Source organism: Nomascus leucogenys, chromosome 8, assembly GCF_006542625.1.
Source record: "Nomascus leucogenys isolate Asia chromosome 8, Asia_NLE_v1, whole genome shotgun sequence".
Taxonomy (NCBI): Eukaryota; Metazoa; Chordata; class Mammalia; order Primates; family Hylobatidae; genus Nomascus; species Nomascus leucogenys.
In genome coordinates this window covers 331999-354956 of record NC_044388.1, presented here as the reverse complement: position 1 = coordinate 354956, position 22958 = coordinate 331999, and the positions used below count along the sequence as shown (strand labels likewise).

Here is a 22958-nt window from a genome sequence, read left to right as displayed (position 1 = left end):
AACTCACTCGGAGGGATGTTCCATCTACAGATGCTTAACTTTTACTATGAACTTTGATATTACTTAACTGGATCTCTTTGTGGAATTTTTTTTTCAATTTTAGAATATTGCATCTTCAATTTAGAAACATGAGGAACTACAGAAAAGCATATGAACACCAAAAACCTGTAGCCCACTTACCCATTTTGATGTATTTCAGTCATCATTCTGTTTTTTTATTGCTGTTCATTAATTCAGTATATTTCCAAACAGCATCTATAATCTAAGTATTTTTTACTATTTTTAAATTTGTCCTCAGACTATATCTTCAGTTTTCCTTAAACTGTTTCATATGGAAACTTGGTAAACAGGTAGTTACAAGTACTAATATATTATGACAGTTTTAAATCTATTGTAAAAATAAGTCCTCTCCTCTAAAAACATAATATTCAATAAGAGTCTGTTATTATATGGTTAGCCTAGAATGAAGGTATTGGTTTTGTCAAAACTGGCATTCGTGGGATTTGACTTTCATCCTCCATATCACCTCCTAATGCCTGCAGGATACAGAAGGCATCGGGAAGTGCAGGCACTCTGTCAGCAGAAAAATGGGAGATGGGTAACATAGGGAAGATGTCATTTTTGCACACAATAAGCTACAAATCTAAAACATTTATTACGTCATTGATTATCACATTGAAAAAAAATTAAAAGGAAGCACCAAAGTCTCCAACAATAGGAAAATTCTTTGAGGATATATTTACCCAATAGAATTTTATTCATTATTCATTTATTTATTTATTATTTATTTATTTGATAGGGCTTGCTCTGTCGCCTGTACTGGAGTGCAGTGGCACGATCCGCTGCACTCCAGGTTGGCTCACTGCAACCTCTGCCTCCCGGGCTCAAGTGATTCTCTCACCTCAGCCTCCCGAGTCCCTGGTACCACAGGTGCACACCACCATGCCCGACTAATTTTTGTATTTTTTGTAGAGACGGGTTTTCACCATGTTGCCCAGGCTGGTCTCAAACTCCTGGACTCAAGCGATCTGCCTGCCTCGACCACCAGAAGTTTTGGTATTACAGGAGTGAGCCATCGTGCCCAGCCACCAGTAGAATTTTACACAGGCAGTAAGAGTGAGAGTTGGGAGAACTGTGTAGCAACGTGGATAGACTTAACAATAAGTGAAAAATCAGGCCGAAGATATTATGTATTCTATGATTTTCCAACTCTGTCAAAATACATGTGTATTTGAAAAAAAAACCAGAAAGAGAATACATAAAAATGATAGTTGTATGCAAGGTGGTGAGATTATAGATATTATTTGCTATATTTTGCACATTTTGGCAATATTGTATGCTTTTACACCTTGCGACAAATGTCTAGGTTTGGTAAGATATAATGTCAAATTAGCATTAATACTTTATTTTTCTAATCTAATTATAACGTGAGTGTTTTTTTAAGCAAACATCACAAGTATTATATACATTCAAAATGACTGCTGACCCTTTGAAAGGAGTCGCCTTGTGTAATATTGCCATTGCTTAGCATATTTTCTCAACTGCACTCTTGAACAGTTTAAATTGAGTGGTTCTGGCGACAAAGATGGGAACTTTGGGGCTGGGGACTTCATTCAGGAGGAAAAGAAGATTTTCCTGCATCAGGTGGGGTTCTCATGAGACATCCAGGTATTGATATCTTCAGATGCAGAATTTAACTAAAGTTAACTCTTGAGGTTTCTTGGACATGTTGTATTCAAAAATAATGATAAAGGCATTCTCTTTCTACTATTTATTTTTCTTACCCCCTGCATCCCCCTATTTAGGTTTTCACTGGAATTTTCACAGCGGAAATGTTCCTGAAGCTCATAGCCATGGATCCCTACTATTATTTCCAAGAAGGTTGGAACATTTTTGACGGATTTATTGTCTCCCTCAGTTTAATGGAACTGAGTCTAGCAGACGTGGAGGGGCTTTCAGTGCTGCGATCTTTCCGATTGGTATTCCATGTTTCTCCAATTTCTTTTAACGTTTCCTATCTTGCAGCTACTAGAAAGAGTTCTGCATAAATTAATTTGATGATTTAAAAATATATATTAGCTGTATTTTACTCCCAATTCCAGTTATTTGGCTTAGCTACTAAAATACTGAAAACTTTCCTAAAATACCTGATATGGAAGTTAGTTGTTAAAAATCAATAAGCAAACAGAAATCAATTTTAAGAAGCTCTTTAGAAAATGCTGCTTAATCTAAGAGATGTCTAAGATGATAAGTGAAAAATAAGACCCAAGATACTAGATGAAGAAAGTGAACTCCCCCAAGGCCCAGTGTGAGGTCTAATTTGGGTTTGCTAGTGAATCTATTTTTTTAATCCGAACATCTCCTTGAAATGGCAAGAATTTCTCCTTGTTCAAAGATGACTTTCTTCATTTCTTCTATCATGGTGGCCCTTCCAAAAAATGAGAATAAAATGTTTTTTAATACAGATGGTCCCCAACTTATGATGGCTCAACTTACAATTTTTCAGCTTTACATTCTGCAAAAAAGCAATGCACGTTCAGTAGAAACCACACTTTGAGTACCCATACAACCATCCTGTTTTTCACTTTCAGTATAGTATTCAATAAATTACATGAGATATTCAATACTGTATTATAAAATGGGCTTTGTGTTAGATGATTTTGGCCAACTGTAGGCGAATGTAAGTGTTCAGAGCGTGTTTAAGGTAGGCTAGGCTGAGATGTGATGTTCAGTAGGTTATGTATATTAAATGCTTTTTTTACTTACAGCAGTTTCAACTTACAATGGGTTTATTGGGACCTAACCCCATCATAAGTCAAGGAGCATCTGTGTTATACTGAAATTAGTTGTTGAACATTGGCTTTATTTTCCATATCATTAGCTAAAAAGGAATTTGTATTAATGTATTTGAAGAAGTTAGTGTTTAAGTTACTAAAATGACTCTGAAAGAGTAGTTAATGGTATCTTCAAAACAGCTGTCTGTAAACATAAGCGTGATATCCTGATTAACTCCTCTGAGAAACTGAGTTACCCTGGGGGTATCCCACTCAGACAAAGGTCACTACTGCTTCCCTGGCATTAGAATTGGCTCCGGTTTTTCACTCCCTATTGGGAAAATAAGCACTTGGAACTGAGAAGGTTTAAGGTTTCTTCATTGAGATATTCAGCAGTTCTAAGAAAGAGAATTGGAAAAAGTGAAACTATTTGTAAAATAGAGATTTCACTCAGTCAAAGTCACAAATAACTGCCAAATTTCTGAAACCTCTATTTACTACTCTTTGGTTAGGATCCAGTCCACAGTGGACTTTTTTGAGAATAGTTATTATCTAGGTGACAAAAGAAAGGATTGAGAGTAGCCTTAGAACTTATATTCTTAATAAATTAAAAAGCCATTCAGTTGAAAACAATATGAGTGGCCCAGATGTATGCATATAGGGTAACACCTGGTAAATCTTTAACTCTCTGATAAGACAACTTTTCAATTAAAGAAAAAGTTCAAAGTGTGCTGTTGCCTTCTACCAAAATTCCTATTACATTCTATGTTAGCTATTTGTTAGCTTATGACATCTAATGATGATCTCGTAATTACAATTTTATTGGCCACACTGCCATAGCCTTTACGCATTATAATTCTCAGGCTGGGCCAGACTCAGTGGCTCACACCTGTAATCCCAGCACTTCAGGAGGCCAGGGTGGGCACATCACTTGAGGTCAGGAATTTGAGACCAGCTTGGCCAACATAGTGAAACCCCATCTCTACTAAAAATACAAAAATTAGCCGGGCGTGGTGTTGCATGCCTGTAATACCAGCTACTTGGGAGGCTGAGGCAGGAGAATCACTTGAACCCAGGAGGCGGAGGTTGGAGTGAGCCGAGATCACGTCGCTGCACACCAGCCTGGGCGACAGAGTGAGACTCTGCCTCAAAAATAAATAAATAAATAAATAAATAAATAAATAAATAAATAACAGGCTGTTAGCCAAGATCTTGTAATTATTTATTACAGAATACAGATATTTCATGATTGACAGGTACTAAAAGTTCTGTCCTCTGAATAACAGTATAGGCTCTTTTTTTTTTTTTTTTTTTCTTAGAGATAGTCTCATTCTGCTGCCCAGGTTGAAGTGCAGTGGCATGATCTCGGCTCACCTCAACCTCCACCTCCCAGGTTCAAACGATTCTCATGCCTCAGCCTCCCAAGTAGCTGGGATCACAGGCCTGCACCACCACACTTGGTTAATTTTTGTATTTTTTATTAGAGACGGCATTTCACCATGTTGGCCAGGCTGGTCTCGAACTCCTGGCCTCAAGTGATCCACCTACCTCAGCCTCCCAGATGCTAGGATTACAGGCATGAGCCACTGCACCTGGCCAGTATAGCCTCTTTTCATAAGATGACTGATGTATGTGGAACTGCCCCCGTTTGAGAGTTGTGCTTTTCCTTCAAGTTATTCCAAGCATATCACAACGGTTTTTTTTTTAATCAGCCATTGATTATTTATTGGCAAGCAAAATAGATATTTAGAATTTTTTAATGTTTGCTTTTTTAAGGAGATAGATTTTTTTTTAAACTGTCCTTCTCATGCTAGTCTTTTGGTTTCCTACAAATCACGTTTTCTTTCACTTGTCCTGTGAGAAGTCAAGGGAAAATTAGTAGGAAAGGGATATGTTCATGTGTGGGTTTTCAAAAAGAAGATTGACTCAGATCTAAAGTACGGGACTAAGGCAGTATTCCTGGTTTCTAGTTACAATTTTTTCAGCTACTCTGAAATCAATCAGTTTTCCCTTATTTATGTCTCAGTTTCTCCCCATTTAGTCTGAGATACTGTTAGAAAGTCCTGGGAATTTTCCAAGGGTGCTCAACATATTTAATCTGATCTTACTAATTTTATGTTTTTATTTTAGCCCTGTGGTGAGAAAATTGATTGAGTATCATTTATTTTTTTGTTTGGGTTTTTTTTTTTCCTTAGCTCCGAGTCTTCAAATTGGCCAAATCCTGGCCCACCCTGAACATGCTCATCAAGATTATTGGAAATTCAGTGGGTGCCCTGGGCAACCTGACACTGGTGCTGGCCATTATTGTCTTCATCTTTGCCGTGGTGGGGATGCAACTCTTTGGAAAAAGCTACAAAGAGTGTGTCTGCAAGATCAACCAGGACTGTGAACTCCCTCGCTGGCATATGCATGACTTTTTCCATTCCTTCCTCATTGTCTTTCGAGTGTTGTGCGGGGAGTGGATTGAGACCATGTGGGACTGCATGGAAGTGGCAGGCCAGGCCATGTGCCTCATTGTCTTTATGATGGTCATGGTGATTGGCAACTTGGTGGTTAGTACTAATTTGTAGATATTTTCGTTCTACACCCTGAATATTCTACCCTTGGCCCGGAAGCCCAAGTCCTTCTACTGCTTAGTCCTTCTACTACCCGTCATGTTTGTTGATTTTTATTCTTTCCTGGCCCAGAAACCCTAAGGTACAAATGAAGGAGAGGAGACAGATACTTACAGAGTGCCTGCTTAGTCATGACCCCCACAACTTGTCAACCCTTTTCCTAGAGTTAGGAAAGCAAACTCAGCAAAATTAAGTGACTTTCCCAAATAAATATAGGGCTTATATTTGAACCTAGACTTCAAAGTCTGTGCCCGTTCGCCTACAGAAGCCTTCCTTTTTCTTAATCACAATTTCTCATCTTTGGTGCTATTGACATCTTGGGCTGGATAATTCTTTGTTGTGGACTGTCCTGTGCATTGTAGGATTCAGCAGCATCCCTCCTGGCCTCTACTCACTAGATGCCAGTAGCATCCTCAGAGCTGTGACAACCAAAAATGTCTCCAGACATTGCCAGATGTCCCCGGGGGGCAAAATTGCCCTCCATTGAGAGCCACTGCTCTAAACCGTCTTAGAGTTTTATTTAATTTATATAAATGACAAATCACTTTATTGCTTTACTTTGATCTGTCCACCTGCTCTCTTCTACCTCTGTCTTTAGAAGAGTCACCAACAGATCTTAACACCTTGTTTCTTAAAGTGTGATCTGAGGACTAGCAGCAACAAGATCACTTGAGAGTGTGTTAGAAATGCAGAATTCTAGGCCCCAAATCAGAACTACTGAATCAGAATCTGCATTTTTAACAAGATCCTTGTGTGACTCAAAAGTACACTAAAGTTTGAGAAAGGACTATCTTACAGATCAGGCCCCTAATCCCACCTGCAAGTGTAGGGCAAAGAGAACTGGAAGAAGACAAGCTTATCTGTCCCTTACACGCTCATCCACATGAGTTCTCTTCCTTTTTCTGCCATAGAGAAGCATGACAGTAAAAGGCTCCTACTCATCAGCCTCCAAACCAGCTACAGCTATTCTGTTCTTCCATTTGACCTACAAAAAAATCGCTACTGTGATGTTTAATTTCTTCTGTTCTCCACTCCCAGCCACCTTTCCCTCAGTCCTAATCCCTCTAGTCTTCTCACTACTTCAGTGACTGTAACAGTGGCTTCCTGGTATGTAGCATGATCAACATTTCCAAGCCCTGACTTTGCCAGGCTTTCTTCACTCTCCTGTTCTTATTTGTCTCAAAGACATCTCCCCATGGCTGTCTCCAGATACCTGAGCACTTGACAAAAATTAGCTGTTACCACTAACTCCTGATGACACTTTTCAGGTTCCCCTTTGCTCAGTAGTCCTTCTGCCCATCTAGTTTCTAGGAACCTATAACTTTGGAGTATTTTCTGTCTCTTTTCTTTCCACTCCCAGCAAATATCTGATGTGTCTTAAATGCATCTTTCTTCATAGTATTTCTGTGGATATCTTTCTTCATAGTATCTAAGATCTGCCCCTTCCTTTGCATTTCTATAATTCATTCAGTATTTTATAAAAATGTGGTCTCAAGACCACCTGCATCATAATTACACAAATTTCACTCACAAAAAAAGGCCAAGTCCCAGGCTCTATGCCAAGTCTACTGAATCCAGATATCTTTAGAGTAGGCTAAGGAAATATTTTTAACAAACATCCACACCCCTCACTCCCTGAGATTCTAATGCATGCTAAGATTTGGGATTTCTGTAGCCTAATCCAGACCCTTATCAATGCATGCATGTAACAGCCTCCTAACTTCTGCCCTTCCCCTCTGTATGTAGTTAGTCTGAATGACTTTTTCAAGTCTCCGTCATCATCTGTGACTCCTTTACTCAAGAACCAGTAGTGGATCTAATTAAATAAAATTCAGATCCCTCAGCCTGGCCTTCAAAGCCCTCTCCAACTCACCCGCATTTTACCAACCATATTCCTTTTTAACTCTACAAATGGTGCAGATAATCCAAACACTTATAGTTCATTTATTGTTTCCACCCTCCCACTCTGCACATGACTGTTATCTCCTCCTAAAATGTATGCCTTACTCTTCTTCCCAAGTATGACAAAGTAAGGACCAAGTGTAAATCAAGAAGTGAGCACCTCTCCCACTCCTAAAAAGTAAGTCTTAATAAAAATAAATTAATTAATCTTAATGTTCAATGTAGTAAAATAGGAGATTAAAACAAAAATAAATAAACTTGTATCTGATGGCTTGACATTTGGCTATGCAAAAGAATATAAAAGTCACCATCACTGTCTTGCTAAAGCAATTTTATTTTTATAAATGTTAGGTAAACAAAATTTGTTCTTAAAATATGATGACATGAAGTGTGTTTCAGTTCTACCTTCTTGGTTTTTTTGTGTGAAAGGATGGCACTTCAAGCCTAATTTTTTTTTCTGATGTGGGTCCTCTAAGAACTCTGCTCATGAATACGTGGCATCTATGCACTTTGTGACGCTCCCCAATAATGTATATTCACCTTTTTATTTTGGGGAAATGTCCTTCCAAAATGGATACAGCCTTCGTTTTTTCTGATTATAAGAGAAGTAATATATTTTCGGGTACATATATATGTATGTAAAACTATAAAAGACCCAAGAAAAGAGGTGCTAAACTCCTTGTATTACAACCAAAACCAAACATATTCCCACCTGGTAACATGAGCATTAAAATACTATGTGGGCCAAACACAACACAACAGAGCCTCTTTGAGTCTGTCACGTGAAGTCCGTTGGCTTCCAGTTTGCAACCCTGAGTTCGGTGGATAACTTTTCTACATTTGTTCCTTTTTTCCAATGCTACTGGCATAGGTGCTGAACCTGTTTCTGGCCTTGCTCCTGAGCTCCTTCAGTGCAGACAACCTGGCTGCCACAGATGACGATGGGGAAATGAACAACCTCCAGATCTCAGTGATCCGTATCAAGAAGGGTGTGGCCTGGACCAAACTAAAGGTGCACGCCTTCATGCAGGCCCACTTTAAGCAGCGTGAGGCCGATGAGGTGAAGCCTCTGGATGAGTTGTATGAAAAGAAGGCCAACTGTATCGCCAATCACACCGGTGCAGACATCCACCGGAATGGCGACTTCCAGAAGAATGGCAATGGCACAACCAGCGGCATTGGCAGCAGCGTGGAGAAGTACATCATTGATGAGGACCACATGTCCTTCATCAACAACCCCAACTTGACTGTGCGGGTACCCATTGCTGTGGGCGAGTCTGACTTTGAGAACCTCAACACAGAGGATGTTAGCAGCGAGTCGGATCCTGAAGGCAGCAAAGATGTAAGGTCCCAGCCTAGAAACAGCCTTGATCCTGTGTGAGAACAAACAGGGTGCTCTCAGCCTTGGGGATTGGTTCAGCTATGGGCTTGGTAGAGAGATTCTGGAATAACCAATTTACTTGGAGAACTAATTCCACCCTCCCAGTATCATTCTAGGCCTTTCCTAAGTGAGGTGGAATCCTAAGATGATCCTGGACCCACCTCTGTCACTTCTGGATCATCTGGGGCAGAGGCTGGGATAAGCCCTCGAGTACTTCCCTGTCATTCATCTGAGTTATAGCCCTGAAACCAACCTATAGCTGCATTTAGCTTTGGGTGGGTCATTGTCGTCCGTGGGTAGGTTTCGATGTTATATCCCATCTGGACAGAAGTTTTGAGGGCCCGTGGATATGGTTTGCTTATCGCGAGTTGTAGTAAGAATTCTAGAGAAGAGTCAGAGCTGGCGCCTCATCCCCACTAGAGGCAGAGTTCTCAGTGTGGAGTGGGCATGTTGCCGCAGAGCTGCCTGATCTCCCTTTTCCTTGCGTGTCTAGAAACTAGATGACACCAGCTCCTCTGAAGGAAGTACCATTGATATCAAACCAGAAGTAGAAGAGGTCCCTGTGGAACAGCCTGAGGAATACTTGGATCCAGATGCCTGCTTCACAGAAGGTGAAAGGGGATGAGGAGGGGATGGGCTTGGGATACTCATGTTGCTCACAGACACAGTTGTGCCAGGGCTAGTGGTGGGCGAGGGGCAGCTCAGTGGCTATCTTCAAGAACTTTGCTCCCCACCCCACCATTTTGAAGGAAACTTAGATTTTTCCCCTATTTGTATCTGACGAGTACATAACAAGTTTCTATTCTCACACTTTTCATTGTCCATTTTCTCTTGGCATCAGCCCGAAAATTTCCATTAGAATGGCCTGTTCTGTCATGGCTGTGCCTGCCTCCTGACTACCTTTTTCTGCTCCCTCTCGCTGCTTCTTAGTAGGACATCTTCTTGACTCCAGAGGGCCTTGCCCCATTAGCCTTTGCAGCATAGCCCCAGCCCTGCCACCCTCTCCATTTCTGAATCAGACATTCTGATTCAGCCACTGTCCTCCTGGCTGTGTGGTGGGGCAGCACCTGGCAGGGCCTGGGAGATGGAGGAGAGGGCAGGTCTGGGCGGGGCACGTTTCCACGGTCTGACCTGCCTCTCCCGCTGGTGCCAGGTTGTGTCCAGCGGTTCAAGTGCTGCCAGGTCAACATCGAGGAAGGGCTAGGCAAGTCTTGGTGGATCCTGCGGAAAACCTGCTTCCTCATCGTGGAGCACAACTGGTTTGAGACCTTCATCATCTTCATGATTCTGCTGAGCAGTGGCGCCCTGGTGAGGTCCAGGGGAGAGTGTGAGGAGGGACTGGCTGGGGAAGGGTGTAGAGAAGCCAGTGGGAAAAGGCTGAGGCCAAAGCCCAGTGGCTCTGAAAACAGATTGGCTGTGGTCCCGAGAATAATGATCTGTTAAAGTGCTTTAGGCTGCTACTTTGAGCCTGTGGGATTAGAATCTATACTTGTTCACACTGTGATCCTCTTAGCACTATTCCTCTCATGTGTCCCCACTGCCTGGTTTGCCCCATCCTTAGCAGCCCCTAAAATGAACTTTCCCTCTCTTACCTAATGCCCCAAATCTCTTGTTCTTTGCTTTTCGGTTACCCAGGATGGGAGGGAGGTGTTATTCCTCCACTCACTGTCCCTTCACAGCCCACTGGATTTAGAGAACACGTGGCATTAGCAAATGTTTAGAGTCAGATCTCTGGTACAAAGGTTATTTATATTCACATTGTCCTAAGTGCTTATTAATCAGTGAAACATACAAGTCCTGAACACACAGGCCCCTCCACTGCTGAGACTAATTATCTTGGCATTTGCTTTTATTTTTAGCTGGGTTATAACTGAGGAGACCTGGACAGGGTGTGGTGTGAGGGAGCTGCTTGCTGGTTGAATAGTTTTGAGGACAGCAGGGACCAGAGACAGTACACACTTTCCTTAAGGGAAAGGTGCAGAATGCATAATGTTGAAGTGTATTTAAAGAAGGTGGGCACATTCATGTAGGTGTGGAATCAAAGCTTGATCTGGAAGCAAAAAAAAACATAACAAGGGAGAAACCCCCAATTCAGTGTTAAAGATTTTGACAATGACTTGGGAAGTTTCACTGATTTGTGAGGCAGGAGAATAAGAAAAGCTGAGAGAGGCAGCAGTGCGTATTAAAGACAAGCCCAAGGGTGAAGAAGACAGCTTTCATGAAAAGGACCATGGGAAGTGAGGGGAAGGTTTACACAGGAAGGTGTCAGGATTAAAGTAGGAGGCAAAAAAGATGGCTTGGTAGCCACTGATCTGAGTGAAGGGGAGCCAGACTGCCCCGCCTGCCCCTGGGCCATTTGTTGCATCAACGAGCATTCACACAACACTTCCTGAGGTGCCTCAGAGGCCCCTGAGATGACAGCATGGTCTCTGCCCTTAAGAAAAGAGAGGATCAGACTAAGCCGAGTGATTGGAGAAAGGCGTTTTATTATTGTTCTCATTGTTATTCTTCAAATCTAGTAAACAAAAATCTAAACAGTATGACCCATTGTTTGGCTCTTCTCTTTCCCATCTCTACAAAAAAAAATAAAGCAGTAGTGAACTAAAGGTTTTGAACTTTCTTTACTGCTCACCTTTAACAGTTTTTATTTGTCTTAATGATTAGGCAAAGGATATTTGGTTCAGTACCTGCAGACCCTGTGCAACAGTAGGCATGAGATTTAAGAATAACAAAGTGGCCAGGTGCAGTGGCTCACGCCTTAATCCCAGCACTTTAGGAGGCCAAGACGTGCGGATCACCTGAGGTTGGGAGTTCGAGACCAGCCAGACCAATATGGAGAAACCATGTCTCTACTAAAAATACAAAATTAGCTGGGCATGGTGGTGCATGCCTGTAATCCCAGCTACTCGGGAGGCTGAGGCAGGAGAATTGCTTGAACCTGGGAAGCAGAGGTTGCAGTGTGCCGAGATTGTACCATTGCACTCCAGCCTGGGCAACAAGAGCGAAACTCCATCTCAAAAAAAAAAAAAAAAAAAAAAAAAAGAATAACAAAATGAAGCCACAGCTAAAATGTCCAAGAAGAAAGTAGAACGTGGTTACAATGGACTGAAGAGAGTGGGGATTAGGGCCCTCGGTGACATGAGATCGGTCTTGGGCATCTCACATGCCGTGAATTATAGAAGGGATTTCTAACAGATGGGTTTAAGGGGAAACCTGACGTGGAAGCTGTTGCCTTTTTGATTGAGCAAAGGGGATTTATTTGCACTGAGACCCTGAGTAGGACTGTGGAACCCATGACCCCTGTCCCCCCACTGCCTGTTGATGAAAGTGGAGCCGGGCGCGGTGGCTCACGCCTGTAATCCCAGCACTTTGGGAGGCTGAGGCGGGCGAATCACGAGGTCAGGAGATCGAGACCATCCTGGCTAACATGGTGAAACCCCGTCTCTACTAAAAATACAAAAAAATTAGCTGGGCGTGGTGGCGGGCGCCTGTATTCCCAGCTACTCAGGAGGCTGAGGCAGGAGAATGGTGTGAACCCAGGAGGCGGAGTTTGCAGTGAGCCGAAATCGCACCACTGCACTCCAGCCTGGGCAACTGAGCAAGACTCCGTCTCCAAAAAAAAAAAAGAGAAAGTGGAGCACCCGATACCCATGTGCCTCCATTTTGGAAGGTGAGGCTGCAGACAACCCAATTCTATTCTCCCGGAGCTGCTCAGAGCAGGCACTTCCCATTGTATCACAGAGGACTTCCTCCCACCTCCACAGGTTTTCCTGTGCTTTAGGAATTCCCTCCTCTTGGCACCACACCTGTGTGGTCCACCACTCTGCAGATGGGAATGCTCACACCACCATATAAGGGATTATCCCATTCATGAATGCCAAAGAAATAGTGATAAGATTTTCTTCACCCGAGTATCTCCCACCCATATGACCCTCCACCCATACTGTGGTGTCAAGGGACTAAAAGGAGGAAAGATTTTGTCATGTCTTTTATATATAGTGTTGGTGAGGATGTGGAGAAATTGGAACACTCATATGCTTCTGGTAGGAATGTGAAATGATGCAACCACTTTGGAAAACAGTTTGGCAGTTCCTCAAAAAATTAAACAGTTCCATTCCTGGACATATGCCCTAGAGAATAAAAACATGTCTACATAAAAACCCATACACAGATGTTCACAGCAGCATTGTTCACAATAGAAACAACACACATGTCCATCAGCTGATGAAGGATAAACAAAATGTGGTATATCCATATATTGGACTATTACTCAGCCGTTAAGAAGGAAAATCTAGAGAGAGAAAGTAGGTGAGTGGTTGCCTAGGGCTAGGGGGTTGGGGGTTTAGGGGGTGATTGCTAAAGGGTGTGGGGGTTCTTTTGGAGGTAATGAAAATGTTCTAAAATTGATTGTGATGATGGATGCACAACTCTGAATATACTAAAAGGCATTTTAAATGGCTGAATTTTATGATTCGTGGATTGTATCTCAATAAACCTGTTAAAAAATAAAAAGCCTGTGTAGTGGGGGAGTAAAGCGAAGGAGACAGGGAGCTGATGATAGGCCAGCCCATGTGGGAGGGCTCCCTGAGGATAGCAGTGCTCCCTGTGGCCTGCTTGCCGTTAGGCACTGTCATAGGCAGCTGCTGCCTCTCTTTTAGGCCTTCGAGGACATCTACATTGAGCAGAGAAAGACCATCCGCACCATCCTGGAATATGCTGACAAAGTCTTCACCTATATCTTCATCCTGGAGATGTTGCTCAAGTGGACAGCCTATGGCTTCGTCAAGTTCTTCACCAATGCCTGGTGTTGGCTGGACTTCCTCATTGTGGCTGTAGGTGTCTTGCTTTCTGTTTCCCACCCCTTGCAGCAGGAACACAGAAACAGGGGTCTCTCTTTTTCTAATGGCAGTAGCTGCCCTGGGCCCAGGTTATAGATCAAGATGTAGATGTAGGTGTGGGTAAAGTTCCTTTCATAGCACTCAGATCTTCATTTTAGGAAGGGGAACTCTGAAGTCCCTGCGTTTGCTCCAGGGGAACTAACCAACCAACTCTTAAGTCTGGTGGGTTTGGCTTAACTTAGATTCAGAGATTAGGAGAAGTGGAATCACTGATCTTAAAGGCCCTTGTTACTAGGCTGGGGACAGGAAAGTTCTTGCCCCAGGCCAGCAAGATGTCCTCTTTTTGTGGCTGGGAGAAGGGGTGAGAGAATGAAATGGGGGCTGCTGGGACGAAGGTGATAGTGGGATCTCTGTGGTCTCTCCTGCTGACCATTCCCATGAACACTTCCATCCAACTCAAGTCTTGATACCAGACTCATCCAAACAAGTCAGTTTATTAGGCGAGGGGAGTTCATACTGAAATAAAGTCCCCCCTTCTTCCCACACGTTGCCATTCTACAGTGATCATGAAACTTGAGAAATCCTTTTTTCCTCCAGGTTCCAAGACTATCTCCGAGGTTTGCTGGCCATGACCTCCTATGTTTTTTCCAGGTTGGAAGTGACATCCTCTCTAACTCTTTCTCACCCCACCATCACTTGTCCCTTGTCAGCTTTACTAAGGATGATGACTGTTCTCTTATTCTATGTAATAACTAAAGCTTCTTTCTTTCAGCCAAATCAGCATTTTAAAGAAAGGATGAATGGGATTTGTAGGACCAGGGCCTGTGGAAAATTTACTTCCTTCTGAGGGCTGTGAAGTGCCAAGAAAGTAGAACGGTGGAGACTAGACTGATCTAGAATGCAGGTTTCATTGGCTGCATGGTGAACTACCTGTAGAGTACCTCTGGGATCCAGGATAGAGCAGCATAGAAATGTCTCCGATGGCAGGTGCCCAACACTGAGCCATGATTTCTGCTCTATAAATGGATTTCTTTTCCAATACATTGTCTGCAATTTCCATGGTTAATGGCCCCCTTCCCAGAACTGTCACTGTGCCCTCAGTTGCATCCCCATTTCAAAAAGCCAGCCTTTGGGAAATGCCTAAATGAGGTGAGGAGCCCAGCCCTAGAGAGTACCAATGTGAGACCCTCGCAGCGAGAGATGTTAGCACTCTCTCCAGTAACTGTTGATACCATCCTGTGGTGGAAGGACCTGTACCTCCCACAGACAGAAAGCTGGAACTCTAAGACTTAAAGAATGGGCTTGAGATGAGACCCAGAGAGCCAAAGTGAGACTGGGCCAGTTCTCTTTCTAGAGAAAGGGGAAGTGCCATAGAGTCTTCATTTCACAGTAGCTCCTCAGGACTACCTGGCGTCAGGCGGGACACCTGAACTCAAACTGGTACTCCCAGCTGCCTGGGGAGGCTGTGATTTGAAACAGAGCTTCCCCACCGTGACCTACCCTCACCAGAACACGTTCTTCTCTTTCCCCTAGGGTGAGCTACCCAGAATTTGAGGATGTTGATCAGGTATCCCACATGCCCCTGCTAAACAAATAAGCTGCTAAAGCACTAACAGTCCTACACATTAGCATTTATTTATTTTTTGAGATGAGGTCTTACTCTGTCACCCAGCCTCGAGTGCAGTGGCACCATCTCTGCTCACTGCAGCCTCTGCCTCCTGGGCTCACACAATCCTCACATGTCAGCCTCCCGAGTAGCTGGGGCTGCAGGCACACACCACCATGCCTGGCTAATTTTTGTATCTTGGGTAGAGATGGAGTTTCACCATGTTGCCCAGGCTGGTCTGGAACTCCTTGGCCTCCCAAAGTGTTGGGTTTCCAGACATGAGCCACTGTGCCCAGCCAGCATTTATTTCACAAACGTTTTTATGACTTTTTATACGAGGTGGAAGGGGGTAAAGAGCATGGGACAGGCATGCAGCCAACTGACACTAATTCATCAGTTCCTCTAGCTTTTGGGGGTTGCTTGATCATTACATTACAGTGGTGCCCAACTGGCTCCTGTGAAGACCTCTGTGCCAGTTATTAGTAAGTAATATAGTTGAATGCCATTATCTGTGTAGAACTGCTCCAGAAGCAATAAGGAGAAATAGAGGTTATCCTTGTTGCAAGCATGTTCCCAGCCCCTGGGGAGCTTACACAGCAACTATGGCCTGATTCCAGGCTTGTGCTAGGTCGGGGGACATGCCCAGGCCATCACAGTGGCTCCAATCGCTGCCACTTTTGAGTTGTGGATGGACAATTAGTCTTGGCCTGTCACCTGAACAGCTGGAACCGCTGGACTGTTTGGTATCCATTTCAGTAGTGTCTGGTTTCTTTGGCATTTTAGAACATCCAGAAGGTTAGGTCCTAACTTAACACCATCCACTGGTGACTTGATGTCTGAGTCTGTTACTCATCGCATTTGTTTTCCTAATTGATTTTCATTCTTCCTTGTTGCCCCTTAAAGCTGTGAGTACTTTTCAGAGTCATGGGATTATCCAGATGACTTCCAAGGTTAATTCCTTTTATTTATAAGCCATATGAGTTCCCAAACAAGGAAAACATTCTGTTTTGCTCAGGTCCTTGGCTGCATTGGAGATTGTGTCCTGTAAAAGAATTTTGGCATCTTTTCCCCAGGACATTTATCCCACTGTATATGGAGATCAGCAAGCCTGTCGGTTCCGGAAATGGGGACTTGCAGAGACCACATGCCTCATCCTGAATTCAGACTGCTGAAAACATTCTCCGTTTGAAAATATTCACATCATTTTGGAAAAATCACCTAATGTCTTTCTCCCTTTTTTTCCAGCCTGCAACCATAGATGCCCTGAATTTATTTATTTTTTCATTTTTAAAATTTTTTTAGGTAGGTCTCACCCTGCTGCCCAGGCTGGAGTACAGTGGCACAATCATGGCTCACTGCAGCCTCAAAGTCCTGGGCTCAAGCAGCCTTCCCACCTCAGCCTGCTGAGTAGCTGGGACTACAGACACGTGCCATGGCGCCCAGCTTGATGCCCTGAATTTGATGTCTCCTCAATTCCTTTTTTGTTGTTGTTGTTTGTTTGGGTTTTTTAGGTTTGATTCTTTCCTTAAAGAATACTTTAAGCAATGTTAGGATTATCTCCAGGAAGGGCTTAACAGAGACTCAGAGGATTATAAGAGAGCCCTCAACTGCTAAAGAATAACCCAGATAAGACCCTTATTGATCCCGTCCTGGGCCAGATTAATCAGCTGAGTAACAGCTTATCTCTCAGCAACATTTACAGCCAGCCACTGAATTGGCCCTTAGACCTCCTCCTTCATTCTCCACACTGTGGGCTATTTGTTATCAGATAAGTCACCCATCCTGAAGAGCTGGGATCTTCTTACCTTATATGGTGCCTATAGCCACTCAAAGCTTAGTTTCTTGGAATCTTTACCTGACAAAGTTTTGTAAAATGGAGCTGACCCAGGGCACTGTTGAGTCCAGGTTACATGGTTGAGAAAGAATAGCTTCCCTTCAGATATACTTATTAAGGCCTCATGAAGAATCTGGCAACTTTCAATTCTTTTGGAGTTAAGAGTTGGCTGCACTTGGCAATAATAGGGAAGTAGATACCTCCATATAAATTCTTACTGATAATGATGGACGGATGGAGAGAAAGGGATTAGTTGGTGCTACTGTGTTCTAGATAGGGCTTTTGTGGCCCATAGTTTAGGCAGACATTGAACTCTGGACCGTCTGCCTTTCCAAGAAAATTAGGGTAGCCTAATAGGGCAACATTTACTTCCAGACTTGCTTTGGACACTGCCCAGGGCTTCAGAGAAGATAACTACACTGGTGGATTATGGGCACATGCATAGATCAAGGTTCATACCCTTTTTATTTTTTATTGATTTTATTATTATTATTATTTTGAGATGGAGTTTCTCTCTTGTTGCCTAGGTTGGAGTACAATGGCACCATCACCGCTCACTGCAACCTCTGCCTCCCGGGTTCAAGCAATTCTCCTGCCTCAGCCTCCCAAGCAGCTGGGATTATAGGCATGTGCCACAATGCCCAGTTAATTTATTTTTGTATTTTTAGTAGAAATGGGGTTTCACTATGTTGGCTAGGCTAGTCTCAAATTTCTGGCCTCAACTGATCCACCCACCTCGGCCACAACACCTGGCCATACCTGTTTTTTAAATCGAAACCTTTACACCTGCTCATCCTGACCCTTGCTAGGTCATTCACCTTCCACTTCTACCCCCTGCCAGTCATGCTGCTTGATTATGTCTTCAATTTTTTAAAAATTGTGTGTGTGCAATTCACAGACACAGGATCAAAGAAGTAAAGCCCTAGGATAGAGTTAAAAAGCAGCAAATGAAACTAAGCTGTAGATTGTTTCTTTTTTTTCCTCTCTAAATTTTCTTTAAAATATCATCAATTTAAGTAAGCTAAGCTGATCTGCAACCACCACTTCCCAGTAGGAAGAATTTAAGAGCTGTTGATGGAAATATCTTAACCTATCCTAGAATTTGTGTTGTAAGAAACCCAGAACCCAGCCAGGCATGGTGGCTCAAGCCTGTAATCCCAGCACTCTGGGAGGCCAAGGCAGGCGAATCACCTGCACCTGAGGTCAGGAGTTTGAGACCAGCCTGGCCAACACAGTGAAACCCCATCTCTACTAAAAATACAAAATTAGCCGGGCATGGTGGCACATGCCTGTAATCCCAGCTACTCACCCAGGAGGCTGAGGCAGGGAGAATTGCTTGAACCCAGGAGGTGGAAGTTGCAGTGAGCCAAGATTGCGCCATTGCACTCCAGCCTGAGCGACAGAGTGAGACTTCGTCTCAAAAAAAAAGAAACCCAGAACCCAAACATTCTGGACTTTGACTAACTAAACGTATTTTTAGGTCTGCCTTCCCCTGAAGAATTCTGTAACTCTCAGCTCAGGCCCAGGCAGGCATAAATGTAGTTAGCATGGTGTTGCGAAGGCATCGTGGTCACTGCTGTGAGAGCTCTGGTAGAACAAGGTAAGTTTGCCTCTGGCAGAGCAGGAAAGTGTTTGACCATACGTCTAAGCCTGGAGGTCTGCAGGCTTCTTCCCCCTGGTACGGCAACATATTCAACTCTGGATTGTCCAGATAGTCCTGTTGGAATGTTGTCGTGTAACCTGCCCACTGGGGACATGACCTATCTGTGGAAGAAAAAGCATTGGCCTGGGAGTCCGGCAGTGGAGGTCTTTAATCTTGGCTGCAGAACTCCCAGTGTAACCCTGGGCAAATTCTTGTGTACGGGTCTCAATTTCCTCATCTATCAAATTTTTTTCCAATAATTCTTCCAGCTATTATTCTAATGATAAAAGTTATAGAAGATTGACATGGAAATGAGAGACCTGAGGATAATTCATTTTGGACTGTTCTGGAAGGAAGGAATGAGAATTATAAGGAAAAGTATGGATTCAGTTGTCCAGACTCACCCAAGTTCTTGTGGCCATGGAGGGGTCCTGGTTATAGTTAAAAGTCAGAAGGGTTGTTGTAGTTAAAAGTGAGAGATAGAAGGATGTATTTAAAAGATAGAGATAGAACTCACTTAAGTGAGTTCTCATGGAGCCACAGTTCTTCTTGGGAACTGCAAGTCAGCCATGGTACTTATTGAACGTTTTCATTGTTGTTAATGTCGTGACGCATCAAATTCTCAAACAAATGGTTTTTTGTCAACCAGGAGTAAGAGAGCTTGTCCCTCTTGGAAAGCCAATGGTGAATGAGCTGAGGAGGGGGCAGCTTGTGTGCAGTATGTGTATTTATCTGTATTCTTTTCCATAGGTACCATTAAATTTGTCTGGCTTAATTTAATGGGGACTTCTGGGACCTGCAGAGACTGTAAAGGGCGAGGGTAAGGCTCTTGTCGTCTGTTCAGGCTCCTCTCCTTCCAGTGGAACTTCCTCATTCTCTCCCTCTCCCGTCAGCCTCTCCCCTTTTCCAACTTGTGTGTATGTTCTACCGCCTTCTCGATTTTCTCTTCCCTCTTGTTTTTTCTTCTGCCTCTCAACCACCTTTCCTTCCAGGTCGTTTGAGTCAAGTTGAAATAGGCAGCTGGTGTTACCCACTTCCTCTACCTGGGGGGCCCAATCTGTGTCTTCAGTGCTAGGGGCTTTATTCTAACACTCTGGAACCTCTGTTTTCTTTTTTTTTTTTTTTTCTTTTTTTTTGTTTTTGTTCTTCTCTTCTGTTTCTGTGTAGGTCTCTTTAGTCAGCCTTATAGCTAATGCCCTGGGCTACTCGGAACTAGGTGCCATAAAGTCCCTTAGGACCCTAAGAGCTTTGAGACCCTTAAGAGCCTTATCACGATTTGAAGGGATGAGGGTAAGATACTAAGAGCAGCTGATCCTTCTGCATGCCAATGGAAACTGTTTAAGCATGCTAGAACTGATCACATGGTGGAAAGATCATTCAAACACGAATTCTGTGATGCAGCTGCTGATTTGATCCTCCACTCTCTTCCCCACACCTGCCCCGTGCAAAGGGGAATTGCGTTAAGCTGCCTCATCACATTAATATTGGCCCCACTCCCAACAACATGCCATCGCAGAACATGTTAACATTGGCTATTCTCATTTGGCCTGGCTTACCTGTAGCACTCGGGGCGGCTTTCTGGGCTGTTGATTTAATAGGGAGAATCACCAGGTGCAAAGAAGGGGAATTGTAACCCACAGACCCACTGAAAAGCACAGGCTTCAGGCAGGAAGAGTGCTGTGTAGGGGCATCAGCCAGGTGGGGACTGTGGCCTTGGGGTCACTGAGAAAGCAGCTGAGAATGGGCTTGAAGACATGATGGCAGGCCTGGAATTGGGGATGGAGCAGAATTTGGCATGGCCCTGGGAGAAGAAATGCTTTTCTTTCTATTCAGATTCCTCTTATTGCACCTTGTTGTTCTCAGCCCAGTCCCATACGGACTGGCAGCCTCTGTCTGATAGCAAAGCTTTTTTCCTCACCCCCAACCCCTCTGCCCATGCTGTATGGTCCCCTAACACTGTCAAAACAACAACCAGGTATGATGCTAGATGACTGAATATCAGCTAGTTCTCCTGAAATTTCTTGATCCCTCTTATTCCTGCTTTGGTGATACTCCACCCAAAACAATACAGGGTGTTGTCACCCCACCAACTTAGAAACAAGGTGCCTTCTTGGTGCCATTTTCTTGTCTCTTTTGGTTTAAACAATTGTGCGTGTGCGTGCGTGCGTGCGCATGCGCGCACACACACAGAGACACTAAAAAGTCAATTTCTTAAAATCAAAGGGGCAACTGGCTTTGGTGGTAACAGTTGTCCTGTGGTGATCAGAGAGAGGTCTGTTATACTTAACGAGACCAAGAAAACTCGCTTCAATTCAGATGTTGAATACATGCAGGAGAGCAAACCAGAGGATATATTTTTAAATGTGCAAACCTCAGAATGTAGGAATAAAAATTAAACTGTTACAATAGTCGACATGAAGCAAGACCGATTGGAAAAACTAGATACCAGGACAGTGCTGCTACATTCATTCCTCATCTGTGATCCCTGGCTGTTACTCCATGAAGCCACCCACAGTTGCATAGGAAGATGAAAACGTAATTGGGACTTGGGAATTCTATTATGTTAATTTATCCAGACAAATGCTTTTTGCAACAAATTCGTGTTTCTTCTGTAGCACAGTCACAGTTTGGTTTACTAAATGTAAGCTTTCTGCAACTCTCCTGAAACCATCTGCAGGAAGGGCAGTTCCACTGTAGTGTAAATTTATTTTAATTTTTCCAAAAACTGGGGATTTTAAGACTTTGTCCCACAGATAAGAGAGGTTTTAGAAGGTGTGCAATAAGGTCATTGCTATGCTCAGGCTAAATTTAGGAAGAGAGTTTATTACACAAGATTCAGTGGTTTAGACAGCCACGGTGAGATTGAAAATGTGGTTAAAATGCTCTTTTCTGCTCCCTGCACCTTTGCACATTTTCCAGAGGGAGCTAATAAAATGTTTTAATAAACCATACTGGTTTTGTTATAAAGTTGATAATCCACTTTGGTGACTGAAAAACTGAGGACAAGATGCAGCCAAAAGAAGTGCACTGAAGACAGTACTTGTCCTGAGCTCCTCCGCATCCCCTTACGGTGATCCCTGATCTCCCAAAAAGAGACTGGTAATACCTGAAGAAATGCCCCCATCCCCCTACAAAAGAAATGCCCATCTGACCCATCCGACGCTTGTTACTAACTCTTTCCCTCTAGACGCTCATTACTGTCAGCCCTGTCCAGGCAGGCAGAAGCAGTCCTCAGTCCTCATGGCGGCTGAGGCCAGTTTGCTCATGAGGCAGTTCCTTGAATAACCTGGAGGCAGAAGCCGTTTAGGAGCCACACCTCTTCCCTTTAGCCCCTTCTTTCTGTACCTTTCCCGGACCCTCAGTTTCCAGTCCCCTAAAAACTTTCATTTGTCAACTTGAAAGTAGTTTAGGAGCTTGGAGGTCCCGAATGAATAATCAGAACAGTAGATAATTTTATTTGAAAAGCATTACGATGTTTTATTTGAAAAGCGTCTACATCAAGATTTTTTTCGGTAAGATAATATGGGCAAGAACAAGTTTGAACCCAAAGCTGGAATTTAAAACAATAAATGTGCATTAAGGGAAGCTTTGGAATAAGAGTGCCACCTCATTTGGTTGACTCCAGCCAACTGACAGACAGTATTGACCATGGCTGGTTGGGCAGGTGAAAAGGGATCAGGGATCCATTCCTGCCCTGCGGGTTTCCTAGTCCTTCTGTGGAAGAGTAACTGCAAGAAGAAAAGATTGGATTTGGCTAAGCTTATAGTAAGTTCCCCAGTAATAAACAGAATTAGGTACACATGTTTTATTTAAATGTTATTTTTCTATGGGGCACTTTTTTTTATTCTTTGGTTTTGGTTCTTCTATATGCCAACACTTGAGAGATTACCTTTAGAATATTTTAAATAAGAAATCTTCATAAACTGAACACCATCCATGCAGATGGGCTCAACTGTCACTGTGCTGCTCCAATTACAGACTCAGAGCTTCACTTGAGAGGGAGCATATGACCCAAGCCTGTCCTGGGACACTGACTTCAGTCTCCTCTTCTTCCTCAAACCAAAGACCAGGAAAACTGAAGCACTTGTGCTATAGGCAAAGGAATACTTAATGTAGTTCTTTGCTTTTCTCTCCTCCATAGTAATCTTCATTTAAAGATTTCGCTGTGCTGTTAAATTTTTGAGGGTATATAATATTAGTGCCATGAAACATGCATGCATTTTTGTTGATTGTCAGTACATAGTTGTCCATTAAAGCCATGTTCCCTCTGCCAGATGTTAAAAGCCAGCTGACAGATTTTATAGTATTTAATGAGCAACAATAATGTCCAAAACATTATAGAGAAGACAAAAATACTGTAAGAATT

At 43.2% G+C, this 22958-nt stretch overlaps 1 protein-coding gene across 5 annotated transcripts in view; it reads left to right on the top strand.

The window, feature by feature from the left end:
• SCN8A (sodium voltage-gated channel alpha subunit 8) overlaps positions 1 to 22958 on the top strand; it is a 218581-nt gene that overhangs the window by 173028 nt on the left and 22595 nt on the right. For all 5 annotated transcript variants that reach the window (XM_030816524.1, XM_030816526.1, XM_030816527.1 and 2 more), the window contains exons 15-21: positions 1806 to 1979; positions 4970 to 5326; positions 8163 to 8633; positions 9166 to 9283; positions 9826 to 9980; positions 13331 to 13504; positions 19760 to 19882. In XM_030816524.1, the coding sequence (XP_030672384.1) occupies positions 1806 to 1979; positions 4970 to 5326; positions 8163 to 8633; positions 9166 to 9283; positions 9826 to 9980; positions 13331 to 13504; positions 19760 to 19882 (1572 nt within the window). The remainder of the gene's footprint in view (positions 1 to 1805; positions 1980 to 4969; positions 5327 to 8162; positions 8634 to 9165; positions 9284 to 9825; positions 9981 to 13330; positions 13505 to 19759; positions 19883 to 22958) is intronic.